At 37.0% G+C, this 15,358-nt stretch overlaps 1 protein-coding gene across 2 annotated transcripts in view; it reads right to left on the bottom strand.

Annotated features, from left to right (window-relative positions):
• WDHD1 (WD repeat and HMG-box DNA binding protein 1) overlaps positions 1 to 15,335 on the bottom strand; it is an 81,377-nt gene extending 66,042 nt beyond the window's left edge. For both annotated transcript variants that reach the window (XM_020991296.2, XM_020991297.2), the window contains exons 1-8: positions 15,099 to 15,335; positions 13,948 to 14,063; positions 5,422 to 5,533; positions 4,174 to 4,325; positions 2,739 to 2,850; positions 2,490 to 2,540; positions 1,339 to 1,434; positions 562 to 654 (exon numbers count right to left, since the gene is read on the bottom strand). In XM_020991296.2, the coding sequence (XP_020846955.1) occupies positions 562 to 654; positions 1,339 to 1,434; positions 2,490 to 2,540; positions 2,739 to 2,850; positions 4,174 to 4,325; positions 5,422 to 5,533; positions 13,948 to 14,024 (693 nt within the window). In that variant the 5' untranslated portion in view covers positions 14,025 to 14,063; positions 15,099 to 15,335. The remainder of the gene's footprint in view (positions 1 to 561; positions 655 to 1,338; positions 1,435 to 2,489; positions 2,541 to 2,738; positions 2,851 to 4,173; positions 4,326 to 5,421; positions 5,534 to 13,947; positions 14,064 to 15,098) is intronic.
• Positions 15,336 to 15,358: the final 23 nt, after the last annotated feature.

Here is a 15,358-nt window from a genome sequence, read left to right as displayed (position 1 = left end):
TGATAGTGGGTTATTTCAATGGTCTACTTCTTTCGAAAATCTGGGATTTTGTATTATTATGAATATTCACCCATTTCTTCTAAGTTATCAATTTTGTTAGCATATAATTAGGCAAAATCATTTCTGAAAATTTCCTTTATATTGTCTTCAATATGAATAATTTATTTTTTTTCTTTTTCAAAAAAATCAGACAGTTAACTATTTTATTAGGTGTTCTTTTAAAAACCTTAAGCTTTGTTTTGTTATTAGGGTTCAATGAAAAGATGGAAGAATATACCAGGAAATGACTAACATTTAAAAAAAAGTATCAATTTTTAAAGGAAAACTGTATTTCGGTATGGTATATTTTTAAAAACTATATTATCACACTGTGGCATATGATCTATGATTACTGTGTAATAATTATAACTGCAACCTGAAGATTTGGCAAGAAAAACAGAACTAGAGAATCAGCATCAAGAATAAAATACAGAAAACAACTGAGTTTATCCTACCAAGTTAGGCAGTGTGCATTAAACATTCATCTCTCTCTCTCTCGAAAAAGTAATCAACAAAACCTACCAGAGTGATGAAATTATCTGAAAGATCAAATTCATTTCTCCAAGTTTCTCTTCTGTATAGCTTGATGATGTTTCCTACTGGAATTGCCAGTAGCTATTAGAAAGATAAATATTTTAAATCAAACTAAACAACTTTGGGCTAAGTTTAATTTAGAAAAGAAAAAGTAAATGAAAGTTTTAATGTATATTATTGGGGCATTAACTATAATAAGAAAAAAGAAAGCTATTTATTACTAACTGAAATGTTTTTAATATAATACTACGCAGAGTCTATCCTACTCTCCTCAACTTATTACATTCCTTTGGTATATGATACTGTTACTTTAAAACTGGCAACTACTACTTAAAAAAAGGATATTCAAACACTAGGTATTCTAAAGCTGTACAATTTGTCTCCTCTGATGAGGATGACTTGTGAGAAGGAGATGTAGCAACGGAATGGCCTTAGAGAGCAGACTAGTATCCATCTTCAAAAAACCTAGAATTCTTTCAACATTTTGAAAGTAGTTTTTAGTTTTTAAACTTTACAAGAAAAATTACTTCCACATTTCCAATTAATATATTGACAGAAAGAATAATATGTATTTCTAATGCTAATTCCAAAATCCAAAAGTGCCATTTTAGTTTTGAACACTTCAATAGAAAAAAGGGTCTTAAATTATTTCCATATTAACTTTGACTTAGATTTCTGAGTGTATTGAAGGCCTCACAATCAAAAGCTGACAGATTTGAGCAAAAAATTAAAATAAAGGTTAAAATGTTTGCAAATTTTACTTACCTTCCCACTTTCTGGCTGCCAAGCAAGTCTGCATATTGATTTTGCATTTATCACATCGTTACACTTTTGTAGCAATGGCCAACTAATAGCACATGTCTGATTTTTAAAAAATTAGAAAATTATTTCCCTTTGTGAAAATCTCAGAAAAGTATACAGAATTCAAATGTACAGATTTTGAAGCAACATAATATTAGCTTTTCAGTTAACATTTTATTTTTAAATAATCAAAAATTCTCACAAAATGACAAAGCAGCAAATTTGTTTTAATTATATTTAAGTTAATCTTTTTAAAATTATAAATGTGTAAAATATTTGATTAATATTGTGAGTGCTTTCAGAAGTAGATAGGGTATAAATATTAAATTATTATTACTAATAATAATATATATGCTATATATAGATAGTATGCATTCATTCATCCAGTAAGCATTTGTTGTATGTGCCAGTTTATAGTCTATTGGGGAATACAAATGCACATATATAGGTAAGCACCTTGAGAACTGACACTGTTTTATTTTTATCTTTGTAACCCCAGTGTCTAGTAATAGTGCCTGGTATGGGCACTTAATAAATGTTAGTTAATTCATCTATAGGAATATATAAAGGAGAAAAAAGGTAATTATTTACTAGTTGGAGGTAGGAAGGGGAATGATAGGAAAGGCCTCGTGAAGAAGGTGATACTTTGTCTGAAACTTGAAGAAAACTAGGGATCCTAAGAGGCAGAGAGGAGGGAATATATTTCAGCCATGGGGGACAGAAGATGCACAACTGTACATGAGGAAACATACAGTCCAGTAAGGCTGGACAATACTGTGTGTCCAGGGTACAAGTAACATGCAACACAGTTAGAAAAGTAAGTTGGGACCAGGATTTGAAGGACTTTAAATAACTAGAAGGGTTTATATTTAGTCCTTAAGGAAATAAAAAGCCTCTGGCACCTTTATAAACATAATTCCATGTCTTTATAAATATGTGAATAGACAAAAAGTACATCTAATGCCACTCAGAGATGAGCAGAAGAGGCAAAAAGCTACTCACATAAGCAATTGTTAGGCTATTCAGATTAATGCTATCATGCAATATCATAAACAGTAAACATCTAAGCAAATCAGGAAATACACACAAATATTTAAATTGAAATGGATGTTTACCTGATCTGAGATTTGCCACACTTTAACTGAGCCATCACAACTTGCTGATGCCTGAATGGGTAAACAAAAGTTAAAGGTATATTTCTATTCATAAGCTCTATCTAAATGATAAAAGAAATAACAAATTATCAAATTTATCAAATCAAGTTTATCAAATTGCATATAAGTTTCTCCTTAATTATGCTCTGATAAATCTAAAAAACAGACATTTAATAGTGGAGAACAAATAAAAACAATTTAAAAAATTACCAGAAAGATGTCCTTTGGATCAAAGGAAACACTTAACACAGGGGCATCATGTCCTCGAAATGTTTTCTGTTGACTACTATCCATCACATCCACAATTTTCACCATAAAATCACTGTAAACAATGAAATGATTATATATGAATAAAAGTAAAAATGGAAAGCCATTTTAAAAACTATAACTCAGATGTAATACATACTTCAAAATAATAATATAAGTACTTCAGCAATATCTGATTTTTACCTCATTTAACTTTCAGCTCTGCTTACACGTGCAATCTGAAATTACATGTCCAAAATCCTAATTATTTAGTAAATATCTGCACTGATTATATTTAACATTTTTTTCTACATCTCCAATTGAAATATTTTGTTTTAAAAATTATGGGGGTACCCAGCTATCACTGAACCCATTCCCAAAGCAACTCATAATTTTCCCTATCCCTAATAAACAAGAGAAATTTCAAATAAGAGAATCTAAACTTGGTTCACTTGTCTAGCTTTCAACAAAAGTATTTTAGTAAGATTTTACATCAAAAGTTCACCTTTGTATCCTTATTTTTCAATCAAAAACATATACTGAGAATCATCTATGAAGTAATATGCTAAAATTCAGTGTAAAGTTACAAAGGAAATAGTTCCTGCCTTCAAGGAGTTTATAATCTTAAAACTTTTTAAAATCCAGCATAATGTGACATAGTAGCAGATATAAAAAAACCAATTAGGTCATAAGACTGTAGTATCACGGATCTAGAGCAGGTAGATGCCTCAGAGGCCACCTTATTTATATATGAGGAAACAGGCACAGGTAAGTTAAATTACTTTCCCTGAGTCTTACAGGTAATAAAGGTGAGACATACAATCTCCATGTCCTCTGATTCAGAGCTAGTAAGATATTTTTTGCAGTCTGTTTTCTGGGAGCATCACTAATTTTTCGATTATTTAGGGTTTAATTTTCTTTTCGTGATCTTTTTGTTTACTCTGTGAGTTATTGTATATCCTGCTCTCATAGTTCTGCTTATTTCACTCTACATTGATTTATACAAATCTTCCCACTTTCTCTGAATTTCCGAGCCATTTCACACTCTACATTAATGTTTCCAGTACATTCACATACCACAATTTTTTCAGCTATTCCCCCCAATTGATGGAAAATCACCTTGTTTCTAGCTCTTTGCTAACACAAAGACTAAATCCACAAATATTTTGGCATATAATGGACCTCTATCTATCACTGAAGTCCTTGGAGCATACAGTGTGGAATACTGAGCTGCTTTTCTCGCCTAAATAGGTCAAACTACAATCCAAAATAACTGGACTAGTTCAAACAGCACATCAGCATTTCTGTCCTTCCACGTTCACTCCAATACCGACTGTTCCCAACTTACATCAAGGTCATTTTGTACTAAACTGTTAGTTTTTCCAACTTCAAACATTACCCAGATCCAGCAGCAATTTTGGCACCATCTCTATTAAAGACTACATGGTTTGCATTTGTAGTGAATCGAGTCAGTATACCATCTGGAGCTCCATTAGGGAAAGTATGAATTTGAATAGTATTATTAGATACTGAGGTGACCAATTTTCCTTTCTAAAAAAAAACACACACACAGACAAGAATTACAGAATTGTAAAATGAAAACTATTTGACAGGATAGATTAAAATTGACCTAAAATTTTTCCATATTCAAAATCTGAATACCTTCAGAATACTTGACAGTTTATAAAACACTCTAAAAACATGTTTCCATTTCTCTAATAATCGACAGATCATTAACTTAATTATGTAGCATAAGACATTAGGAAATATTCAAAAGGTAACATTTTAACTTTTTTTTTCACAAGGCAATTAGGGTTAAGTGACTTGCCCAGAGTCATACGGCTAGTAAGTATCCAAGACCAGATTTGAACTGAAGTCCTTCTGACTCCAGTGCTGGTACTCTATCCACTATACCACCTAGCTACCCCTCAAAAGGTAACATTTTAAAATCTGATTTATCATTCTTTACCCCAACATTCAAGAAAAGGAGGGATATTGTAAAGCTCATTTTTAAAGGGAAAAAATGCCTTTGTCCTTTACTATTTGAATTTATTGGATTCTAGTATAACAAGTGCTCTGTTATGCAAGAAATATTACTTAACTTTTTAAAATTACAGACAATCTTTCCTTCTTTGCAGAAATACGGAGTTATCAGGCAACCTTTTTTTTTTAAAGGCAATTGGGGTTGAGTGACTTGTCCAGGGTCACACAGCTGGTAAGTATCAAGTGTCTGGTCTGAGACCGGATTTGAACTCAGGTCCTCCTGACTTCCGGGCCAGTGCTCTATGCACTGCACCATCTAGCTGCCTTGAGACGTGGAGTTATAAGGGTAGAATACTGAATATAGTATTAGACTTGATGCTTTGATTGATTTTGCTAATTTTTTTTAAACAAAGGCTACAGGGGAAATATTCAGAAATGAAGGTGATATAAAAACAAAAAAAAACAACAAAAGTTTGAAAATCATGTCCATATTACTAAATGTATTCAACAGTTGACATTTTTCATTCCTTGATGTTTTTATTTCTTAAAGAGTAGACAAAAGATTATATATGCTTCTGAAAAAGCATTAGTTTGCCAAAGCATGAGATTCAGACTAGTAAGCTAGTATCTCTTAACAAAAAGATCTTACAATCATTTTTAATACCTTTAAAGCACATGAATAAGCCCTGTCTCCAACATTAATAGATTTAGGATCATCGTCATCCAGGTCTTTCCAAATTCTCACATCTCCATCACTTCCACAAGTCACGATACAACTGTTTAAAAAAAAAATTACACATATATACATATATATGCAAATACACAACCCACACTCACACAAACATATTATAATACTCATTTAGGGTTTTTTTTTTGTCCTATTAAATGAAAAAAAAAAGTATCACACATTATAGCCATTTTTATTTATGCATTTAAGCTTCCACTTGATAAATTTACTCACATTTGTCACATTTAAACAAAAGATATCATTAACTTCCTTCAACTGCTAAAAAATAAATAGAGGGGAAATGGGACAAGATTTTTAAGGACCCCTTCTTGCTCTAAATTTTAAGATGCTACGGTTATTCATGATCGCTGAAAGAAAAATATCAAGCAATAAGTAGCATGAAAAATATACGAGCTCAATTATTCACAGTTTATATGAATTGTATATAACATACAGGTCACATATAAGACTTTGAAGGCCTATGTCTTACTACCACCTCCTGCCTCCTGACTGGGTTCCCAGAATCCCTAGACCATACCTTCTTCTGGTCCTTCAGGGATTCCCAGAAAAAAGTGACATCATTTGACTTGAGGTCAGGCTTTGAGGGACAATCTTGAACTATGTGATATACATATATCTTGAATGTGCTTCCTCCAAAAGACCCATCTCCATTTTCTGATATTCTCCCTAGATTCATTCACACCAAACCTACTTCCCAACACCAACTTCTTCTTCTTCTTCCTCTTCTTTTTTAGGCAATTGGGGTTAAATGACTTGCCCAGGGTCACACAACTAGTAAATGTCAAGTGTTTGGTCTGAGGTCACATTTGAGCTCAGGTCCTCCTGACTTCAGGGCCAGTCCTCTATCCACTGCGCCACCTAGCTGCCCCCGCAACACCAACTTCTACTACTTTATTCCCATCCACCTCAATGCTACCCAGAAATATTCTACTCCAAATCTGCCCATCCATTTCATTGTGCTTTCTTCCCGTGATCTTAAATCCCTTCTTCTCTCCCTCCTATCTTCTGGCATTCACTGAGACCAACTACCTCCTGCTGATGCTGTTTCTTTGGCCAGCCCTCCTAGCACTGGCTACACTTTCTTTCCTCTTATCATTCACTGGTGGAAGATTTGTTTCCCACTGGCATTTCCAGACTCTCCCTTTATTATAATAGTAACACTAATCACTTAAAAACCTCTCTTCCTTTGAAGTCTGCCATATCCAAATTTTTCACCCATTTCAGATCCTAGTGGCAATTCTCTGACATCCAAGTAATCCTGCCTCCTTCTTTGATGAGTTCAGTAACTGTCTCTCTCTACCCCAAATCCTACTATGATAGTGGCAGACTTCAACATACATATTTGATGTTCTCTCAAATACTCCAATTTCCAAGTTCCCAACCTAATCCACCTCACAACTATACACAGGGATAGTAAGACACTTTATAATTTCATCACTCAAAAGTATATCACTGCTGTATTCAAGAACTCAGAAATTCTTCTATCTGATATCTTTCTTCTTTCCAGATTTCCCTATGCCATACTTCCCCCAACTCTATTCTTCATTTTCACCACTGACTCTATAACCAGTCTCATACTCAAAACTTTCCCCAGGCTACCCCTGTTACTGGCTACACTCTCTTCCCTTCCCTTACCTCTTGGTAAACCAGTTCAATTCTACACTATGCTCTTCTCTCAAATCCCTTGCCCCTTTGTCCTATTGCCAACCACACACTTTACTCAATCACAACCCTTGATTACTCCCACTTGCACTTTCTTCAGTTCTAGTCATGTGCTGTTAAATGGGTCTGGAGGAAGTCATAAAAGTGCTAACTGGTTCAAATTCATTATTATTTTGTTATCTAATATCAATTGTGACCTCACAGCAGAAAGGCAATCTTTCTATTCCCTAAATTAATTCTCTATCTAACCAGATACAATCTTCTCTTCTTATATCAAGCCTCCTGCTACATTCCTCTCCAAACCTCTCAGCAGAGGAATTTACCTCATATTTCACTGAAAAAATTGAAGCCACAAGCATAGCCAGGTGGCACAGTGGATAGAGCACCGGCCCTGGAGTTAGGAGGACCTGAGTTCAAATCCGGCCTCAGATACTTGACACTTACTAGCTGTGTGACCCTGGGCAAGTCACTTAACCCCACTGCCTAGCCCCGCCAAAAAAACTGAAGCCATTCACCAAGAGTTCCTTCTTCTTACATCAATCCTCAATATTTCCTTCTTCCCCACAGTATCTAAAGGAATAGCCTTCCTTGCCAAGCCTAATGCCTCTATAAGCACTTTTGATTCCATCCTCCTATCTTCTCCAGAAGACTGCCCCCACTACATAGTCTTCATTCTTTCTCTACCTACTTGTTCCTTCCTTTGTCTGCAAATATGCCCATGTTTCCCACAGTTAAAAATACCCTAATTTTATTCTACTATCCCTACTAACTAACCTATAACACTATAACATATATATATATATATATATATATATATATATATATATATAAAACCTATAGCTCTTCTCTCCTCAGCTAAACTCCTTGAAAAAGTCAGCTACACTTAATGCCACTGCTTTCTTTTTCTATTTTTAGATATCATCCCTTCATATTCAACTCATCCTGTGCTCTGTGTGTGTGTGTGTGTGTGTGTGTGTGTATTCCCTCCAACTATCCTAATAATGAGGTCTCATGAGTTATAAATATCATCTTTCCAAGTAGGAATGTAAACAGTTCAATTTTAATAAGTCTTTATGATTTCCTCTTTCTTGCTTACCTTTTCATGTATCTCTTGAGTCTTACATTTGAAAGTCAATTTTTCTATTTAACTCTGTTTTTTTCTCAAGAATGCATTAAATTTGGGGAAGCTAGGTAGATAGAGCTCTGGCCCTGGAGTCAGGAGGACCTGAGTCCAAATTTGACCTCAGCCACTTGACACTAACTAGCTGTGTGACCCTGGGCAAGTCACTTAACCCCCAATTGCCTCACCAAAAAGAAAAAAAAAAGAATGCCTTAAATACCTCTACACCATTGAATATCAATTTTTCCCCCTCATTGATTACACTCAGCTTTGCTGGGTAGGTGATTCTTCATTGTAATCCTAACTCCTTTGACCTCAGGAATATCATATTTCAAGCCCTCTGATCCCTTAATGTGGAAGCTGCTAAATCTTGTGTTTTCCTGATTGAAGTTCCACAATACTCAAATTGTTTCTTCCTGGCTGCTTGCAATATTTTCTCCTTGACCTGGGAACCCTGGAATTTGGCTATAATATTCCTAGCAGTTTTCATTTTGGGATCTCTTTCAGGAGACGATCAGTGGATTCTTTAAATTTCTATTTTACCCTCTGGATCTAGAATATCAGGGCATTTTTCCTCAATAATTTCTTGATGATATCTAGGCTCTTTTTTTGATCATGGCTTTCATGATCATATATCTTGAATCTATATTCCAGGTCAGTTGTTTTTCCAATGAGATGTTTCACATTGTCTTCTATTCTTTCATTCTTTTGTTTTTGTTTTATAATTTCCTGATTTCTCATAGAGTTATTAGCTTTCATTTGCTCCATTCTAATTTTTAAGGAATTATTTTTTTCAGTGAGCTTTTGGACCTCCTTTTCCATTTGGCCAATTCTGCTTTTTAAAGGCATTCTTGTCCTCATTGACTTTTTGGACCTCTTTTGCCATTTGGGTTAGGCTATTTTTTTAAGGTGTAATTTTCTTTAGTATTTTCTTTTTTGGATCTCCTTTAGCAAGCTGTTGACTCATTTTTCATGATTTTCTTACATCACTCTCATTTCTCTTCCTAATTTTTCTTCTACTTCTCTTACTTGCTTTTTAAAATCCTTTTTGAGTTCTTCCATGTCCTGAGACCAATTCATATTTTTCTTGGAGGCTTTGGAAGTAGAGTTTTGACTTTGTTGTCATTTTCTTCTGAGTGTATGTTTTGATCTTCCTTGTCACCAAAGTAAGTTTCTGAGTTTTTTCTTCCTGTTGTTTGATCATTTTCCTAGCCAATTACTTGACTTTTAAACTGTTTGCTAAGGTAGGGCTCTGCTTCCAGTGGGGGGGGGAGGGGGGGTGCGTAATGTCCCAAACTGCAGGGGTTTTGTGTAGCTGTTTTCCAAGATAACCTAGGGACCTGTAAGTTTTCAGTTCTTCCAAGGTGGTATGATCTAAGGAGAGGTGTTTGTTTACTCTTCTCCTGGCCTGTGCTCTGGTATGTGAATGACCACAAGCATTCCTTTCTGCCTTGGAACTGTGAGAAGGTTTCTTTCTCCACTTCTCCCACAAGCTCTGCTATGCCAGCACTCCTCCTCACCCCAGATCTACCACCCAGATCCAAGTATGGGCAAAGCAAAAGAATCCTGCCTCAGTGGCCAGCAAAGAGACCCCTGTAATCTCCTTTTAATCAGTTGTTTGATCCCCTTACTGTCTGTGGGCTGAGAGCTCCAGAAGCAGCTGTTGTCTCTGCTGCAGCTGCTGTCTCTGCTGCAGCTGCTGCCTCTCCCACAGCCCCGAGGCTGTGCTGGGGCAGGGGCTGGACTGTGCTCCTCTCTCTCCCATGTCCGACAGACCTTTTCTCCTCACTTTCTAAGTTGTCTTTGGCATTTGTAGGTTGAGAAGTCTGGAAACCACCACTGCTGCCACTATTGAGTCCCCTGAGGCCTGCTCCAGGTTTGCTGGGGTCTGGTCTATGCTGGTGCAGTTTGCACTAGACTATGCTCCTCTCTCAGCTTGGTGCAACAGACGTTTCCTGTTGACCTTCCAGGTGGTCTTGGGCTGGAAATTTGTTTCACTCTGTCTTTTGTGGGTTCTGCTGCTCTAGAATTTGTTTAGAATCATTTTTTACAAGTATTTGGAGGGATTTGGGGGAGAGCTCAAGCAAGTCTCTGCCTTCATTCCACCTTCTTGGCTACGCTGAAAAATGCTACCACTTTCTTCAAAAACTCTGCATCTGGTTTCTGACCTCATCATTCAACTAGAACTGCTCTCTCTAAATTTATCAATAATCTCTTAATTGCCAATACCTGATGTCTTTTCAATCCTCACTTTTTTTGACCTCTCTGTAGAATTTGACATGTTAACTCGGTCGCTATGTGGTACAGTGGCTAGAACACTGCACCTGAAATTAAGAAGACCTAAGTTCAAATACTACTTCAGACATTTACTGGTTGGGTGAACCTGGGCAAGCCATGAAACTGCCCTCTGCCTCAGTTTTCTCATCTGTAAAATGAGAATAATACCTGCCAGGATTGTGGTGAGGATCACAAGAGAAAATATTTGTAAAGCACTTTGTAAATCTTAAAGTATTATAGAAGTACTAGTTAGTATTATTATTGATAATACAATATTGATAATATTATTGATAATATAATATGATAATACTAATAATATAATTACTATTATTATTGATAATATAACAAAATAGTATTTATGCTATTCAATAATATATCATAATATTATAATTATATTATTTAATTATAATGTTGATAAACTATCCTAATGTTATCAATATTAATGTTACTATTATAGTAACATGTAGTAATAATATATATTTCTATTCTCCTAGATACACTGCCCTCTCATAACACTATTCTCTCTTGCTTCTCCTTCTACCTGTCTGACAACTCCTCAGTCTCCTTTGTTATATTTTCATCCATGTCATGCCCACCAATTGTGAGTGTCCCCCAAGCTTCTGGTCTGCACCCTCTTCTCTTTTCTCTGCACACTCTCATTTGATCTTATCTGCTCCCATGAACTGGCAGATTCTAGGTAGATTCCCAGATTTATATGTCTAGTCTTGTCTCTCCAAAGCTCCACTCCCATGTCGCCATCTGTTGGATACTTAAAACTGGACAACCTATTATAGGCATCTCAAATTCAAGATGTCTAAAACTGAACTCATCTTTTCACTCAAATACTCTTTTCTTCAGCACTTCTCTATTGAACCCACTCTTATCCTCTCAGTCACCTAGTTTTGCAATATTGATGTTATCCTCAAATCTTTATTCTCTCTAACCTTACAGATCCAATGAGTTGCCAAATCTTCTGGTTTCTACTTTCATGGTATCTCTCATTTATATCCTTTTTTCATCACTTCTCACCTGGACTATTTTAACAACCTTTTAATTAGTCTTCCTGTCTTAAGTCTTTCCTTATTCCAATTCATCCTCCACGTATCTTGTCAAAGTGATTTTCCTAAAGTATAGGTCTGGCCATGTCATTGCTCAATAAACTCCAGTGATTCCTTATTCTCTCCAGCTAGGTGGTACAGTGGATAGAGAGTGCTGGGCTTGGAGTCAGGAAGACCTGAGTTCAAATTTGGTCTCAGACACTTAACTAGTTGGATAGCCCTAAGCAAATCACTTGATCTCAGTCTGCCTCAGTTTCCTTACTGGTAACATAGAGATAATAACTGCACCTTCCTCCCTGGGTTGTTGTGAAGTCCAAATGAGATGATTGTAAAGCACTTGGTACAGTGCCTGGCACATAGTAAGCACTAAATGAATATTAGTTATTATCATCATCAAATATAGACTTCTTTGGTATTTAATGTTCTTTACTACTTGGCCCCTTTCTTCCTTTCCAAGGTGTACAGGTGTTCAGGGAAAACTAGTATCTCTGAGGTAAGGGCTGCCACGCCCTTTTCAGGGTTGCTTTCCACCTTTGGTATCCACCTGATTCACTCAGCTTTCACCTGTGGCTCCAAGAAGCTGAAGCATGCATAGTAGCCACATCTCAGGAAATAATTTCAGCAGATGGGCTAAACCAGATTGAAGGTAACTGAGGGTTCTCAACCCATTTGTGAGTTAGGGAGGTGTCTACCCCAGGCATGTGAAGACTTCACCAGGCAGAATGGGTGGATGAGAACAATTTGTTCCAATGGCCATGAAGGTAGCTAAAGCAGGCACTGTGGAGTGTTTAGAGCTTCATTAGACATTGAAGAGGCCAAGATCATCCACTATATCCCAAGCCATCACTAGCTTTCTTGACTTTTGTCTTGCCACTGGACTCTAATGACTCTGGAAAAGAGCGTGAATCTGATGACTTCACACAACTCTGCCTCACTTAAATCTATCTGATGGGCAAGTCAAAAGACAACACTGATACCATTTTGCCATTTTTACCTACCTCAAAGTCCTGTGGTAACAGGAAAGTGACAAAAAGCAGCAGGGGCAGATAACACCGGGAGCTGTAGTCACAATCCTGCACACAAGCAGCCTAGGCCACAAAGTCATCTTCTCACTGGATGGAAGCAGCAGTAGGATTTGGCAGCTCCCTGGGGATCTGAGCAACTTTTTTCAAGGACTGCACTGCTCACCTCCTGGCATGAGGAATGAGCTAGAAAATGTGCCCTAAAAATTGTTGGCTTCACCTAACCTAAGTCTGGCCTGCTTAGCACAGCAGGTAGGAATTCTATCTTGTGGTCAAAACACAAAAAATGTACAAAACCTTTTGCAAAAATGATTCCAATCAAAAAAAATGATTCCAATCACCATTGGTACATAAGTGCACACACCTATGGACAACACAAAATCTAAGAGACCTGAAAAACAAACAGCTCTTGTTATAAGAGAACTCAGCAGGTATCACAGCCCTAAGTGAAAGAAGGCTGGCAAATGAAGATCAGCTTACCAAAGTCAGAACTGGATACATGTTTTTCTGCCATGGCCATAGCAACGGGGAATACTGTGAAGATGGTGTAGGTTTCGGGTCTGAACTTCTTTCCAGTCTTACTGGATAAGCTGCCTTTTTTTCTTGAGCTACAGTCTAAGCTGAGTAATAGAATCTTCTAAGGAAGATGGGGGATTGAGGGGGTGTGAGTGTGTGTGACTCCAACTACTGACTACAAGTTCCTCTTTCCCAGTATGCTTTCTGGTTACAAAAGATACTACCTATAAGGCAAGGAGTGCTGGGAAAGGAAAGGATTAAGAAAATCTAGGAGAAGTTAACTAGTCAAGTGATCTGCCTGGTCCAATTGAATTATGTTCAAAACAAGTTTCTGTCATTTTTCAAAATTCCTCTTTTCTGTTTTAAAAATTAGCTCCATAAATCATTCTGGGTCTCTGACATCTGAGGAGTCAGATGACCTGATCTGATACGCAAATGCTAGCTTTGCAAATTATATCATAAATGCTAGGTAAGGTAACTTTGTTCTCAGTTTCCTTTAATTTCAGATAATTAATTTTAACAGAGGTTCAGGTATTATTATCCCTACTTTAGAGGTGAAAAACTGACACTCAGGACTTCCTGACTCTCAAACAGTTCCAAAGTCTGTGATTCTATGATCTGACATTTGGGATTATCCATTATATTATTTGAATAATTTGAATAATTGTGGGTCAACTGGATATTTAACATTCAAAATTATATTTCTTAAAGCTTACACATTTAAACATTATTCTGTTTACTATACTAATATTTCATATCTGCATAAAATATTAGGAAAATACATTACCTCCCAGAATCATCAAAGCAAACATCCGTATGTCCCTCTGGATGTCCATATCTCATTGGCATTTGCGTGGCAGGCATCGTCTCCTTTTGCTATCAGAAATAGGTTTTTCTAAAAATCTACCAAAAATTTTAAAATATAGTCAATTTAAATTAGCCAATAAAAACTAGAAGATAAACATCACAGACTAATGTAATTACCAACCTGGACTCTAGAGAGCTGATAAAACTATTACTTCCTCTCAGTAGAGGTGGTCTGCTACAGGTATGCAATGAAGCATATATGCTTCCAGATACGGTCAAAGCCTGAGTTTGTTTTTGTTTAACTTTGCATCTTTGCTATGAGGGAGGGTTCTGTGGAGAACTGATTATTGGGATATGACAACTACGTGTAAAAAACCAATACAATATTTAAACATTTTTAAAAGCTGGGTGATAACCTAAACTACTTGATTTCCTAGAATATAGTTCTTCTAATTTGGAATCTTTACTTCCCCCCCTTCTTTAATAATATCAGTACTAGTCCTACACCTGCCCAATATAAACTGAAAAATAATTCCACTTCCTCTTAATTACAGTGCCTTCCCTCTATTAATTTTTCCTAGTTATCCTGTATAAAGCTTGTTTGTACAAATTTTACTGGGATGTTGGCTCCGTGGAATTGTAGCTCCTTAAAGGCAGGGGCTGTATTGACTCTTTTTGTATCACCTTTAGCACAGTGCCTAGCACATAGCAGGCTCTTAACAAACGCTTGTCGAACTGGATAAAAACTGACAAATATGCATCTAGGTGAAGAATGGGGATGGTGGGAAGGAAGGACGGAGTAAGAGGAAATCATCAATTTAAAACTGAACTTCCAAGAGTTGTTTTTCAGGGAGCAACAAAAACTTTCAGCGGAAAGAGAGGGAGACTGAGAGTGGAAAGGGGGAAGGGGAAGGAGAGAGAGAAAAGAGATAGAAACAGAGAGGAAAAATGGTGCAGTCTTTACAGTGAGGCTCGGGAGCCGGGGTGAGAGCTGTCTCACACCGGGAGAGCCCGGACAAGGGGCTGTCAGTTCCCAGGAGCGTGACAAGAATGGAGCTGGAGACAACGAGGTAATAATTCTCTCCATGGACAAAAGGGCGGAAAAACAGAGCCTCCGTGGCCGCTACTCACCTAATCTAACCTGCCAGAAGGAGAGCGAAGAAGTACCGCAGACAAACCAGTCAATCTCCTCGCGGTTTCCCGCGCTCTGCCGTCGCACAGATGACGACATCAACGAGCCGGTTCCATGCCCAGGCGCGCGGAGGCTCGGGGAACTGGGTCGCGGGATGATGCCGCCACCGCCACAAGGCGGTTGCTAGGAGACCAGCCGGCAGGGATGGGAGCGGCTGTGAAAGGAAGAGAAGGAGTCGAACTCGGAAGTGGCGGTGTCG

The sequence above is a fragment of the Phascolarctos cinereus genome, unplaced genomic scaffold, assembly GCF_003287225.1.
Source record: "Phascolarctos cinereus isolate Bilbo 61053 unplaced genomic scaffold, phaCin_HiC Scaffold_2;HRSCAF=192, whole genome shotgun sequence".
NCBI classification, from domain to species: domain Eukaryota; kingdom Metazoa; phylum Chordata; class Mammalia; order Diprotodontia; family Phascolarctidae; genus Phascolarctos; species Phascolarctos cinereus.
The sequence above is the reverse complement of the archived record's forward strand: the minus strand, read 5'-3'. Positions and strand labels throughout refer to the sequence as shown.